At 44.1% G+C, this 14,597-nt stretch overlaps 1 protein-coding gene across 6 annotated transcripts in view; it reads right to left on the minus strand.

Moving 5' to 3' along the window:
* Nucleotides 1–14,597, minus strand: part of LOC133933093 (RNA-binding Raly-like protein) — a 74,326-nt gene that overhangs the window by 20,118 nt on the left and 39,611 nt on the right. The window contains exon 1 of one of the 6 annotated variants that reach the window (XM_062380054.1): nucleotides 3,975–4,135. The exons of the other annotated variants lie outside the window; for them this stretch is intronic. Coding sequence (XP_062236038.1) covers nucleotides 3,975–4,014 — 40 coding nt within the window. The 5' untranslated portion in view covers nucleotides 4,015–4,135. Of the gene's footprint in view, nucleotides 1–3,974; nucleotides 4,136–14,597 lie in introns of those variants that run through there. 6 annotated transcript variants of the gene reach the window in all.

Consider the following 14,597-nt stretch of genomic DNA (forward strand, 5'->3'; position numbering starts at 1 on the left):
CAATATTAATACGCAGCATTCACCAAAGCCGGTTGCTCTAAATATTCTGCTTCGTCGAGATAAGAACAATAAAATCTGCTGCTCGGCTATAACCCCCCCCCCCCCAATCACACACACACACTCACACACTTCCACGATAAGCTTATCACACACACAGGACTGTGGATAATAAGGTGTCATCTACTTGTGAGTTTTTTGTCCGTGCGTCAGCGATCGTACGTGTGCTGATGTCACTGTGTGTGTGCGTTTGTTTGTTTCAGTGTGTGTGTGTGTGTGTGTGTGTGTGTGTATGTGTGCGCACATCACTGAATGCTTGTCTCTATGTCACACTGATTGGCCGGAGTCCAGGCAGCCTCCGCTTCACTGAATCCGAGCTGAGCTGCCGGTTAGAGACGAGGAGACCGGGGGGGGGGGGGGGGGACATCTCTTGACAACTCTGTCTCATAATTTCATCATGGATATAGAGGACTCTCATTAGGTCCCTTCTGATAGATGAAATTCCGGGACAGAGGGGACTGTGATGCGGTCGCTTGTCCAGGCCACAAAAAGAAGAAATGTGTCAAAGGCAGAGCTGGTGAATTTTCTTTTTTTTTTATTGTAGCGACGAAACTAAAGAACCTGAATTATCTTCTGGAATCGCTTATGGTTTATTCAAGAGAGGCAGAGCAGTTCCGCCAAGGAGTGTGCTGCACGTGATTTGTTTTCCTCCTCATCAACATGCAAACTGAGATTTTTGGGGCAAAATGGAGCCAAACACACACACACACACACACCTACACAAATGTAAAAACACGTACACACACACACAATTCCTCAGACTCTCACATACGCCCTTGACACATGGCTTCAGATTCACGGAGGACATCTGACAGACGATATAACAGCCTGCCTCTCGTGCTCCCCCACCTCCTTCCCCATTCCCTCACCAGCCCATCATCATCATCAACACACACACGCACACACACACACACACACACACACTACATCTGCAGCACAGCGAGACACATTTCCCTGATTTTTCACAGCAGTAATTTGCTACAGTACTGGAGGTGACCAAGACGAGACTCGGTGGATTAATAAAAAAAAGCTGCACAGACGACTCTGGACTGAGTTTTTTGGTTTGATCAATTTTCATTAGCAGCCTTACAAAGTGAAAACCACTCAGCCGGCCCCTCCGCAGGGACGAACACACACGACACAAACATGCACACAGAGCACATCCCCGTGGTGCAGAGGGCTGGAACCAACATTTGATCTCCACAGATTCCTGAGCTGCAAGATCTTAAATATTCATGGACCTGAACCCAAATACTCTGCTGGTGCTCGCAGACGCTCAAGAATTAAGGCTGAGAGCTTTCCTTCTCCTAATGAAATTAATTGCAGTCGCTCACGGACACAGGGTTCACCTTGATAAAGAACAAAGTGAAAAGATAAATCTGCCAGTGGGTCTAACTGCACAGCGTCGTGTTTATGAAGAACCTGTTTTACAACGAGAAGAGGGATTTCTCCTTTCTAGGTAAAACACAATCACAAATAATGAAAGCTTTTACTTTTTGTATCGCATCAATGCAGCAACCAGTGCAACTTTCAAAATAAGAGATTCTTGTGCCAAGAAATAAATAATGAATCACTGTAGACCTACTCATCCCAGGAGTTGCACCCATACACACCTCTTCACGGTCAATCACACACACAACATTGCTGAATCCGCACAAAAAGTGGAACAGGAACTGAAGGGAGTAAAAGACCAAAAGCGACCAAATGCTGGATTCATCCTCCAACAGCCTTTCTGGAAGCCGCCAGCGTTTGACGAAGCCGGGCCCGACACCAAACAAGATTCTAGCTCTGCAGAAAGGTTTGACGAATCCAGATCAGCTGCTTTGAAGACACTTAACTGAGCTTTCCTCTTCAAAAAAGTGTCAGGGCTGTCATTTCTTTTTGGAAATTAAAAAAATGAATTCAATAGCTTGGGGGAAAACTTCATATTCAAACGATAATGATCTGCTTCGAATTCAAAACAGTCGCAAGACCGTCTGTTGTTCTCCCCATAATCCAGCAGAGGGCAACTCATTATCTGAGTGGACAATCACAACACCGAAGCATCTGAGAAGCGCCGTCTGAAAGTGTTTTGGATTCTTCGAAGGCAACCTGATTAACAAAGATAAAGATGTTTGTCGTCTTTGTACCAGGCAGCTGCCTTTTTGTACAAAAAGAGATACGTCCATCTGAAGCCATGCATCTTTTACTTTGGCATCGTTGGCAACAATACAGCCACTAGAGGGCAGCGCAAACATGTCGAAGATGGAGGAGGTTTTGATCGTCGAGTAAAGTCTATAGAAAGAGGCAAAAGCAGAGGTTCGGTATCTCTCCTCGAAAAAGTTCTGCCATTGTTGAAATTTCTTCCTCGTACCCTGTTGTCATTTAGCTTGAACAGAAGGCTACACTGCCCCCTCAGGATTTCCGGTAGTACAGCTCCGTTATGTCTGTTTTGTAATCTTTCAGAAGACGTTAACAAATAAGGACAAAAAGACCGGAATCAAAGATGACCTGTGGCTTTAATTTAGATTTCCTGTTCTCTATAAAGACCCAGTTTGTAATGAGACATCTCAGCACCATCCCCTCTCAGTCTCAGTCTCTATGGGTCTACAGCTGCCAGACAGACAACAGAACAATCTCTTTAACAAGCTCCACATCTTCAGCCTATGCACACATTCACTGTCTCCCTCGCTCTTTGCCGAAGGACTTCCTGGATGCCTCCTCCTGCTCTGTCTCTTGACACTGCCTCCTCCTGTGCTGAGCCCCCTGCTGTGCACAAGCTGCGTATCCACACAGTTAAGATGCAGCTCGCAGGCGTACAGTGCAGACGACAGGAAGGAGAAAAACGCTGTGGGCGGAGCCTGGGAGCACCTGCGGAATATTGAGCAGGTCAGCCTAATTAGCCACCCACTGATTTTACATATCTGTTAAGATATATCTTATATTTCAGATTTCTTAATCAGCTCTTCTTTTTATTCACGTTCACTGCACCATGCATTTCTTACCAGTTGGTATTAGATTGGGCTGCTATTCACCATCCACATCAACTGTTATAAGGTTGCAAGTAATGATTTATGTATATTTATATGACCAGATTCATCTGCTGATCCCTTTTCTGGATTAAAATCATTATTTGGGGTCAGAGAACATCTGACATTAGTCAAACAATCGTAATTATTTACAGTAACTCAGAGCAAAAAAGACTGTAAAACAACATGTTTTATCTGACCCACATTCCCCAAGTCAAATCTTCCATTCCCTGGAAATTCATCATGATCAACAAGCTTGAAGTAGGTGATTCTTGCAGAAACAAATAAATAAAGAATTATTTAAATATGAAAACCGTCGCCTCATTGATTAATCAATCAGCTGATCGATGCATCCTCTCAAATTCATGCATGAGTTTAAATTCCCCATAGCCCATCAGCACAAGAGAAAACTACAGAAATCTATGTTAATCCATGTGAGTGCGTGAGGAGCAGCAGCAGAACCAGTCTCATAGGAAACAGTGTCTTGCAGAACATCTAGAGTTGAATCTACATTTCTAAGGTCATGAATTATAACTGCGATACTTTGAAAACAGAGAGAAGACAGTTTCCATTGTTAACAGCGGAACTTCTGCAGAATGAACACAGGTTATAAAACAAGAGAAAACCGAGCGAGGAGGAATCTTGTGAAACAACAGATTAGGATCCAGCAGGTGACCTGACTTCATATGAGTCAGCGGAGTTTAGCGTTGAAAGATAAAGAATAAAGACTAAACAAGTGATGCTGCAGGTTTAACTTCGCATATTAGATTTTTTTGTGTGCAGATTTATTCAATCGAGCACGAATCAAATCTCAAATATTTGCAACTTGCATTTCCTGCGGAGCGACGGGAGCCCGGAGAACAATGTCCCCGTTGACTCCTACAGGCAGCGATAATAAAAAGAACTTACAGCGACGGTTGCGACGCTTCCCCTTGTACATGGTCATCATGTACGGGTCCAGCTTTGCGCTCGGTCAGATCCTGGATGAGAAGCCGGAGGGAGAGAGAGAGTCGGAGTCGGACTGAGATCCTGAGAGATGCGAGACTTTGGGACTGGAAACAAGAATCAGCTCCTCAGACTGATTCTGCTGCTGGAGAGGATCGTACCATGATCTCACACCGGAGGGGGGTGGGGGGGCAGAGCATCTCATTCTCACAGGGATCAGCGCACTGACAGTCACAGACTCAAACATATATTTAAGGAAAAGATAAATGTGGGTCTACGAGACAATGACGAGTCTGTGATGATTGATTCTCTTCATCTGCTCTTAATTTAGATCCAGATATTTTTATTATAACCAGTTGATACATTTTTGGGGCCGATTTTACGTTTATAAATCGAAAAAAGCAAGAAGCCAAATTGATCTGAGCTGATTAACTGCAGCAAATAAGATGATATGATTTCCATTATGGCTCAATGTTTGTTTTACATAAGCTTTAAATGTACAAATTATACCGTTTGTTCTTATCTGTTTAAATAAGTATATACATTTCATATTATCCCTCAGATCCTATCTCACTATAGTACAATGAAGACATATCACATTTGTCAATAGGTCAGATATTTTAAGCAACACATGTCAAACTCATGGTGGCGCTAGAGGACAAAGTTATGGGATCTCCCACATCACTGGGACTCATCCTCTGACCACAGCGTAAAACAAGTTGTCACTTTGTCCTCAAAGTGTTTACAGCTAATTACTATTCTTCAAATGTATCCCGCCGGTCCACCGGGGGACGAGTTCATTCCCGGTACACAGCATGCACCTTAGATTTCCTGTCAATTCAACCTTTAGAAAAAAAGGTCAAATCCCTGAAATCCAGCTCCATCTCTGACCTCCAGCACGACACTGGTCCTGTTAATGGTTACACACGTGTGCAGCAGCTTCTGGCTGTGTGAAGAACCAGCAGGTGCTCCCTCTGCACTGTAACATAGATTATTATCTTACTCTACTTTGGCACATGAACAATATTCTCCTCCATCCACAACCTCTGGGAGCTCTTCAGTGAAGGTTCTTCTCATCTCGCTGGCAGAAGGGGATTGTGTTGCTAAGGAGACCGGGATGGGGAAGCACCACGGATGCTGGTTCTGTGCAATTCATCCCACTACATTACGTTATTATTGTGTGGGGGGAATGATAGTTATTATCTTTTGGGGGAAACAAACAACTCTGAAAGCCGACTGGATGGAGAGGAGCCGGATTTCAATCAATATTTCCGTCCTCTGAAACCACCGGTGCTCTCTCACGCTCCACGATGACAAATGTTCTTCTACAGGTTTTTCACTTTCAAACTCAGAGACGATGGAATTTCCTCAGAGAGGATTTGGACTGAAAACAATTAAAGTAAATCGATGCAGCGGATTCGGTCAAACAATGGGCTGTAGGTCAAAGTCATTCATTGTAAAAAGGATGAAAATATTTCCCTCACATATTTAAATTTGTATTTTTATGGACGAGGAAAAGATCTAAACAATGATTATCCACCAGCCAAGAGGAAACTCTGTAGAACAGCATAGCAGAGACATCTACTGACCAGGATGCATTAATACAACAACAGGGTCTAGAATGGAATATTGTCAAAATGGCATAAAATGGGATTTGATCATAATAAAAAAACGTTTTCTAACGTCCAAATAAGAAATTAAAGACACATTTACTAAAAATACAATTTCCATCAGTTTTCTATTGAATATCTAAAAACCAGAGCTCTCTGAACCAGAACTTGAATTATGATGGTTTTCTCTTATCATTCAAGTTGTGGCAAACTCTAAAAACTCACAGTTGAACAGATGAACCTATTGGATGTAGTAGAAACATCTGTCAGCTACAGAGCCAGATGTTTCCCTCATTTGTGTGAATAAACTGTTTATGAATATGTTGCCATGAGAATATAATGTCAGTATTGTAATCACAGCTTGTTTCTGTTGTATTGGTACTAATCTTGGTTCCAAGTTTAGTTTAGTTTATTTCACATATAAAACATACAACACCATGTCAACAGGTTAAGAGAACACTTGTATCAGTATCACAGTAGAGAAGACACAGATAGAAGCATGTGTGCCATGTTTACAGTGAGGAGAAGGAGCATAAGGAGGGAGATTGATGTGAAACAACTTGCATGTTAACATTTAAAGAAAGAGCAGATTACACAGTGGGTTTCTAGAAAAGTCTCTCAAACATTAAGCTCATCATTAGCAGCTTCAGAGAGGACACACATGCATCAGCATCATCCACAGAGCTCCACACTCTCTCACTCTCTCCGCCCGCTAACAAACGATCCTCATTTAGAGCTGCGATGGAGAGATGGGGACGCAGCCGACGCCTGGGGGGGGATTTTCTACATGATGGATATAAATCGGCTCCAGCTATCAGATCTCATTGGCCTGTGACTCACAGCCTCTCGGAGCTCATTAGACAGCCACTGCTTCTGGCACAGAGTGATTGAGAACGTATCCTGTGTGTCAACTGCTGCAGCTGCTTAGCAGCCTGTGACAGAAAACTGTGTGTCTTTGCTAATATTATGCTCACAAAGACCAAAACACCCATTTTCTGGATTCGGTCTAATTTAAGAAGAAGGTGTCGAGCATAAATGTAAAAAAACATTTTTTTAGTAAATTCTACACATTTTCACCTCAGTACCCGGTCAACAGTGTGTTTATAAGCATTCCGAGATGTATTCCAGGCCTGCACATGTAAATTAGACAAGAATACTGAAAGAAGCTCTGTGCACAAAACGACTTTGTACCGGGAAGAAAAAACTGCTTGGAATTTCAAGAAAACTGACATCATGAGTTTCAACACACTTTCTGTCCCATGCATGTTTTTTAACTTCACACTAGTGTTGATCAAATGGTTAAAACCTGCAGGAACCAACAGTTTGGCCAACAGGAGCTGAAAGTGCTGGTGACTGCAAACCAGAAAACCTGGGAAGACAAATGGCACCCTCTAGTGGAGAGCAAGCAGCACGACAGCTTCTTTCAACAGAGATTTAAAGAAACAAATGTTTCCGGTTCACTGGTTTGGTTTGTGGATTTTCTTTATGAGCTGAACATTGAAGATACATACAGTAAAGATATAATACAGACAGTTTATATAGCTGCTACAAAGATGGAAAATATGAAACTTGCTCTAATTTTGATTTACAATTTAGGTTCAAAGTATTTCCACATCTGCCTTTAAACATCTTGTCAGATGCAAAGACATAAGACCATTGCTTTAATGTTCTAACTGGTTGCAGATTAACTCGATGCAGGGTAAACATGCAAACTCAATTATCAGAGGCAACCAGCAGAAAACTCAATAATTTCTTGCTTTGATAAATAGATTCAATAAATCCAGATATTTATATATATATATATAAACTGTGTGTGATGATTTCAACGCCTCGCTGGTTCCCTTTGAGGCAGAAGGAATCAAATGTTTAGAAAGAAATTAAATTGTTGGAGTAAAACAGAAAATAAATTCTGCTTTTGAACTCAACAAATACACAAATGAGAAAAACATGATCTATTTTACGTTGATGGATTATTTTCTAAAGCTCAGACTCGTCCTTTAATTTGCCCTCATGTAATCAGAAAGATGAATCTGTTCATCCACCGCACGACTTCCATCCACCCTCTCAAGTAAAACCTCATTTGTTTCTCTTATTTAGTTTCAATCCTCACGATCATCCCTCCTCTCCCTCCTCCCCCTCCGCTCCTGTTTTCCTCATTCCTCCCTCGTTTTTCTGTCTCTTCTTCTCTTCCCCGCTCCCTCTCTCCATCTGTCAGGGTCAGCCGAGTGCAAAGAATCACATTAAGAAGTATTCAAATGTTGAGCTACTGGCAATTGCTATTCATACAGGCATTAAAAGCTGCCAAGTCTGATTCAGCTCAGACGACATCAGTGCCACGCTCGTTCACCCAGTCGCCAGAGATAATGTGAGCCACACTAAAACAATAACGACTCCTGGATGTAATGGAGCCACAATGACAGAGGCATTGGACGATGAATGGGTTGTACCAAAGGGGGTAAAACAAAGAAGAATAAATAAGTTATAAGTCAACTCATGTCTGATTATAACCACTGTAACAATGTTAACATTATAAATCTGTTTCCGATGTTTTATGGTTTTCTAACAACAGGGAGGAAATTCGCCTTTTTTTTCCACCACATATTTTGACTCATATACATGTCGACAAATGTTTTTATATTTATAAACCTAGGCACATTATGTTTGTTTATATTTATGGATTAGATAAAGAGCAGAACAAAAGGCTTCTCCCTGATGTGTGAAGAAAAAAACACAGGGTCACAACATTTAAGAGCAAAAATCCACCAAGGCCAAACAGTCCCATTCAAAATTAAAGAAGCTGCACCACTCATCAACCAAGTTCTGTGGAAATCTGTTCAGTAGTTTTAGGTTTAATCTTGTTTAAGCAAGACAGGGGCAAAAACATAACTTGGCCTCTTGGCTGAGTTAATAATGACAACTGCAGTGATCCTAAGGTATTTACATTAACTTCCATTCATTGTTTACAGCCAAATCAATCTTATCCCTGAACTTAACCACATTAACTTCTCTAACCTTAACCAGGTCCTCAGAAGTGACCGTTTGCATCGTTAGGGCTGCTGGTCCTGATAAAGTCACTGTTTATACTGGAAAAAGTTCCCTTAAGATGGTATACAAATTAGTATTCACACACACACACACACACACACACACACACACACACACACACACACACACACACACACTACAAGTAATACTCCTCTCCTACAATCTGCTGTAGAAATACTGCAATTATTGATATTGCACAAAATAAAAAAGTAAAGTAATGAAGATATTTCTAAAGCTTTAATTGGATTTCCTTTGGCTCTGTGAAACTGCCGATGTCATCACAGGAGTGGACGTGCATTAGTAAATGAAGCTGTGAGTCTAAATCTCTTGAACAGATCAGAATGAACATGTTGGCAGCTTCGCCTCTAGCACCTCAACATGATTTGTGTCAAGTCCAATAGCTTTTACACCAGGACTCCTCTGCGGCTTTCAGAGAGTGACACATGATCCTATTAAGACAGTGCAGAGCCGCCATGTTCCTCCGAGCAGCTGACGAGAAGAAAGTAAGAAATTAATCACTCGGTGAGTTGGTTCTTTATGAAGAAAAGCTGAGAGCCTTCACAGTGTTTGGAGTGTGCATAAATACATGTGACATGATAGGCTCTGAATGCACTGAGCTTCAGCGGAGGTAATGACTGCTGCCTGCCACAGTGTGGTGCTCAGTGACCACGGTGTCAGGAGCTGCCTCTGTGATTCAGAGACACATGATTCTGTGAACTCACTCACACACGAGGCCGACACACGTCTCCAGACCCATCCTCTCCAAACCGAATCAACGCTCCATGAACCCCCCCCCCCCCCCCCAACCCCTTTTGTTATAACAAGTGCTCGTCTCGGGCTGCGGCTCACATTTCACTTGACAGGACGGCTCCTGGCGGCTCGGGGTAATGAAGGAGGCCCATCTCGGCCTGTTAGATGAGCTGCATAAATACAGACACAGCTCATTAATAATTCTGTCACACAGGTAGGCTGCGGAGGAAACTGACACACTTAACCACTCCAGTCTCAGAACTCAGCAGATACACAGGCACCGGGGTATGGTCACGTTCTGCAGCCGGGAAACTGAACAGCTTAGAACCAGGTAGTGATCAGAGTCCTGCTGTGATGTAGTATCTCTGAATAATTGGTCAGAACCTTCCCAGTGTAACGATTTAGAATCTTCCCAGTATAACAATTTAGAATCATCCCAGTATAACGAGGTAGAATCTCCCCAGTATAACCAGTTAGAATCTTCCCAGTATAACAAGTTAGAATCTTCCCAGTATAACAAGCTAGAATCTTCCCAGTATAACGAGTTAGAACCTTCCCAGTGTAACAACTTAGAATCTTCCCAGTATAACAAGTTAGAATCTTCCCAGTACAACGAGCTAGAATCTTCCCAGTATAACGAGTTCGAACCTTCCCAGTATAACAAGCTAGAATCTTCCCAGTATAACGAGCTAGAATCTTCCCAGTATAATGAGTTAGAACCTTCCCAGTATAATGAGCTAGAATATTCCCAGTATAATGAGTTAAATTCCCATTATAATGAGTGAGAATCTTCCCAGTATAACGAGTTGGAATCTCATTATTTTGACTACATTTATTTTTCTTTCAATAGCAGAAATGTGCTTCCTTAATTCATCCATCAATTATGTAGTTAATTCAAATTCTTGTCATCCTGTGTGTGTGTGTTTGTGTTTGTGTTTGTGTGTTTGTGTGTGTGTGTGTGTGTGTGTGTTTTGTGCTAAATCTTCTGGCAGGACTTGCCAACTGCTCCTGTTTTCATGTAATGAAACGTCTGCAGCTCCAGTTTACATCTTCATCCTGCAGCACCGAGGCCACAGGCCAATAAGAAAGTGTGAACCAGCCAGGAGGAGGAGTCAAGGTCAGGAACGCACCTCCCACCACCTGCTGTCTATTGACGACAACCCTCTGCCTGCGTGTATAAAGCTAATGTTTGTGTCTTTGTGTTCCTGCGAGGCACGGAGCAGACAGCTGTGCGTTACGACTCCTCTCCCTCAACAGCTGCAGTCGCCGCCCGCCCCCCCCCCGCTGTCCTTTTATCGTCTTGGCTCTAAAAAGACGAATACTTATCCAAAGTGAGTTTCACCGAGCGAGCAGGCAGTTCAGCGTCTCACCCCAATCTACACTGAATATGCAAAATATCCAGGACACTTTTCTTTTCTTTTTTTGTATGAAGAGGTCTGTTCAGGTAGAGGTCATTATCACTTTATGATTCCCCTTAATTAAATCTATAGCCGACACAAAGGGGGAGAAACTGATAAAGGAGATGAAGCTGAGTTTGAGAAAAGACTTTTAAAGCTTTGAGATAAGTGAGAATGAACCAAAAAAAAAAAGGCTGTAAAAATATGAGACCAATGCACCAGACGCTTTGCCACCGCGGCTGCAGGATAATCCCTCCAGCTGCCCCCCCCCCTCCTCAGAATAGCTCAGGTTTGAGGTCTGAGAGGCCAAGTGGCCAGTTCTGTCATGCACCACCGCTCTGAGCAGCGCCACGAGTACCTGGAGGTGGTTATGGCCTCGCTGTAAACTGCGTCTGGATGGTGTCAGAGAGGTTTCTCCTATAATGCAGAGTGTTGGCTGCAATAAACTTGAGGTAGTTAACCGCCATCATGCTTGGCGCGACCTTTACCGGACAGTGGGCCCCGAGGCAGGGCGCCGTCGTCCCCGTTTCAGACACTGACGACTTGATGCGATGATTCACGGGCCCACAGCTCTGCAAGCGTAATTGGGCGAGGAGGCCTCGTGAGCAGGAGGACGAGGGAACGAGGAGGCGACCTGGCGTGAGGGCAGAGCGAGGAGACGGAGGGAGAGCAAATGCAAAGTCAAATACGGAAATGTGAGAGGAAGAGCGAGCGCATGAGAGAGCGAGACATGGCTGCAGGCGAGGTTAGGGGCTGTTTTTTAACGTTATCTTGTTTATACTGTCCATCTCCATTCAGGGGGTGAACTCCCCAGCCAGTCTGCCACTGTGATTTTTAATTTGAGCACTAAGCGGGGGGGAGTCAGAGGGGGTAACGCTGCTGAGCCCTGTGAGCACCGGTCTGCAGGAACCCTCCGGGGTCGCAGTAATTATCACCTCATGTGTAATCGCGAGTCACGAGCCATTACTCGCACAATACGTCACCTTTTATCGCCTGGATTTCTCCTGTTGTCGCTCCGCCCGAGGTGCACAATGCACATCGACAATTATAACGTGAATTAAGAGGCAGACATGACTGACTGGATCAATTATTGTGTCAAAGGGTAGATTTTCCTTTCCAGGGGTGTGTGTGTGTGTGGAGTCTGTCATGGAGGTTTGTGTTTGAGCTGATGCTCGGTGTTCAAAGGTCACATCACGGTGACCTATTGTCATGTGCGCCTGCCACAAACACACAGTTGTCATGTTGGAGTATTATCTCCCAGCATGCACAGGTGGAGCATCTGAAAGACGACTAATCCGACACAAAAGGCTCATGACACCTCATACACATCACTGAGACACATGTGATGTATGGGCAGGAGCGTTGCAGCAGAGAGGGCAAAGCAGGCAGGTGTCAGGGGCCCTGAGATGAGATGGGGGGGGGGGGCCCTCCAAGAATGCACATTTCTGATTGAGAAACCTTTGCACCAGCGTGTGCTAATGATGAACCTGGACTCGTAAACATGTGTCTGTGATTATGCGCAGAGAGAAATGATCTGTTCTCCTTCACTGGTCCGAAGCCACTTCCCCTCGCCGCCCGCGTCTCTGGTCCCTGGCGGGGGGGGGGGGGGGGGGGGGGGTGTAATGTTAATGAACGCATCTTGGCCAGGATGCTTGTTAGGCTTCCAGCTAATCCTGTTTCCTCACTGTCCCCAGTGCTCGACTCGGACTGTGCTCCATCCGTTTATTCACTGGCTGCTGTGGACCAGTAGGAAAGGACAGACGCTTCAGGGAGCCTCAGTCGGCGAGAAATAAATAAATGTGGCTGTAGACACTGGCTCAAAAGGAAGTTTTTGCCACAAGATGGCAGCATTCGGACTTTGGATATTATGGCTTCACTTTTGCACAACAGGAGGATGTGCAGACGCTGCGTCCATAGTGGTTAAAACATCAAGTTTGAAGCAATAGAAAAATCTCAATAACATGTTTACATTTGTGGAAAAGGGAATATGTGGTGATTATGAAGCGGATATTGGAGTTTTCATTTCGGGGGGGCGTGTTGCTTGTTGCTGAGGAAGCAGCTTTCTTCATTTTGCTGAAGGGCACTTTGACACACTGGCTGTTGCACGAGGATCAAAAATACAGCCTGTCATATACAGCGAGCACGACGCCCTGAATCATGCATGAGTGTGATATTTTACCACAGAATATATTATGTATTTTATTTACCGGCCTGTCGCTCTGTGGAAAATTAAACTAAAGTGTCTTATTTTTTCCACTTGACACACATATCATTTTACCTGCAGTAAACTATATAGAACCATAATCTTACAACACATACACCATCTGACTTTGACGTATGAACATATGCATCCCCCCCACACACACACACACACAGAGCTTTCCGGAGTGCTGAGCTCTGACTCTGATTCCCTGCCTTCTGAACCCAGGTTGCTAATCAGAGAATTAGCTGCAGGTCCCTCTGCCAAAATCCACACAGTAATCCATCTCACTTTGTCCACACTGTGGCTCATGCCCCGCTGAAGCATTTGTCAGTATGTATGAGAGGATGAGGGAGACAGAGGAGGGGACAGACGGGGGAGAGATCCTGGCAGCCTTCCTGGTGTCCCTGTGGCTTTATTAAAGCCTATTAAGTGCACAATGACAATCTTAACATTTCTTCAGTGTTGTTTCAACAAAAGAAACATGTTCTTATATCCTGAATACATTACAGCTCAGATAAATCCTTGACTTGGCCACGTCTCTTGTTATTGTGAGGCCGAGAGTCTGCGTGCTGCCCTGCACATCGGGTTGTCGAGCGCCGGGTCGGGCCAACTGTGCATTCAGCGTCCGGCCCAGTCTCTCAGAGTGTGACTAATGAGGGAGGAGACGGACAACCAGGCTGCACTTTAATCACCCACAAGGACGAGAAGAAGAGATACGGGAGGGAAGAAAGAGGCTAACACACAAAATAAGATCATATAGTGTGTGAATTGCAATATGTGTGAGGTGGCTCGGCTCGTTTTAAAATCCTTTGGTAAATGAAACTCAAATCTAAATATTTTAAGGTTTCCTGTCTGCACAGAAAACCCACATACATGCACATACCCAGGATGCGCTGAAAGACAGGGGGGGGGGGGGCCTTATGGGGTTTTCTTTGACAAGGTTCAAACCAGGGTACGAGGGGGGGGCGGGGATGGGAGTGAATCTGCCCCATCTAGCTGCAAAACACATAAGACCTCTCACTTGTGACGGCTCGTGCCTCTGAACCTTTCTCTCTCGCTCTCTCTCGCTCCCTCTCTCTCTCTCTCTCTCTCTCTCTCTCTCTCTTTCTCTCTCCCTCTCTCTCTCTCTCTCTCTCGTTCCTGAGCTGTGCAGTTATTGTAGACATTGTTGGAATTATCTATGCAAACTTCAAAGTGAGAGCGCGCCTGTGAATACTAATGGCGAGCGATGGAGAGAATTAGAGCGGCCCAGGTGGAGAAGATGCAGGAGGATTTGGATTGGATTGACATGAAAGAAAGAAAGAAAAAAGAACCCCCCCTCTGGTGTTCATTTGTAATGTTAAGCCTGTGATAGTCAGTGTATTCAAGGAGTTACCTGTGCTCTGTGATGGGGCTGCGGCAACTGACTTGTTGCATTTTCTTTGACAAGCTCATCTTTGTATGGTGGTGACATATTCTCTTTTTTACCGGGTTGCCTTATAACATCTCTACACTCAGTTCGCCATATGTTGGTTGATGGTGCAAAATGGCGACTAGAGAAAATAGAGAAATACCTTTTGATTCTAATTTCAGCCACTTTCTT

This window comes from Platichthys flesus, chromosome 21 (assembly GCF_949316205.1).
Source record: "Platichthys flesus chromosome 21, fPlaFle2.1, whole genome shotgun sequence".
Lineage (NCBI taxonomy): Eukaryota > Metazoa > Chordata > Actinopteri > Pleuronectiformes > Pleuronectidae > Platichthys > Platichthys flesus.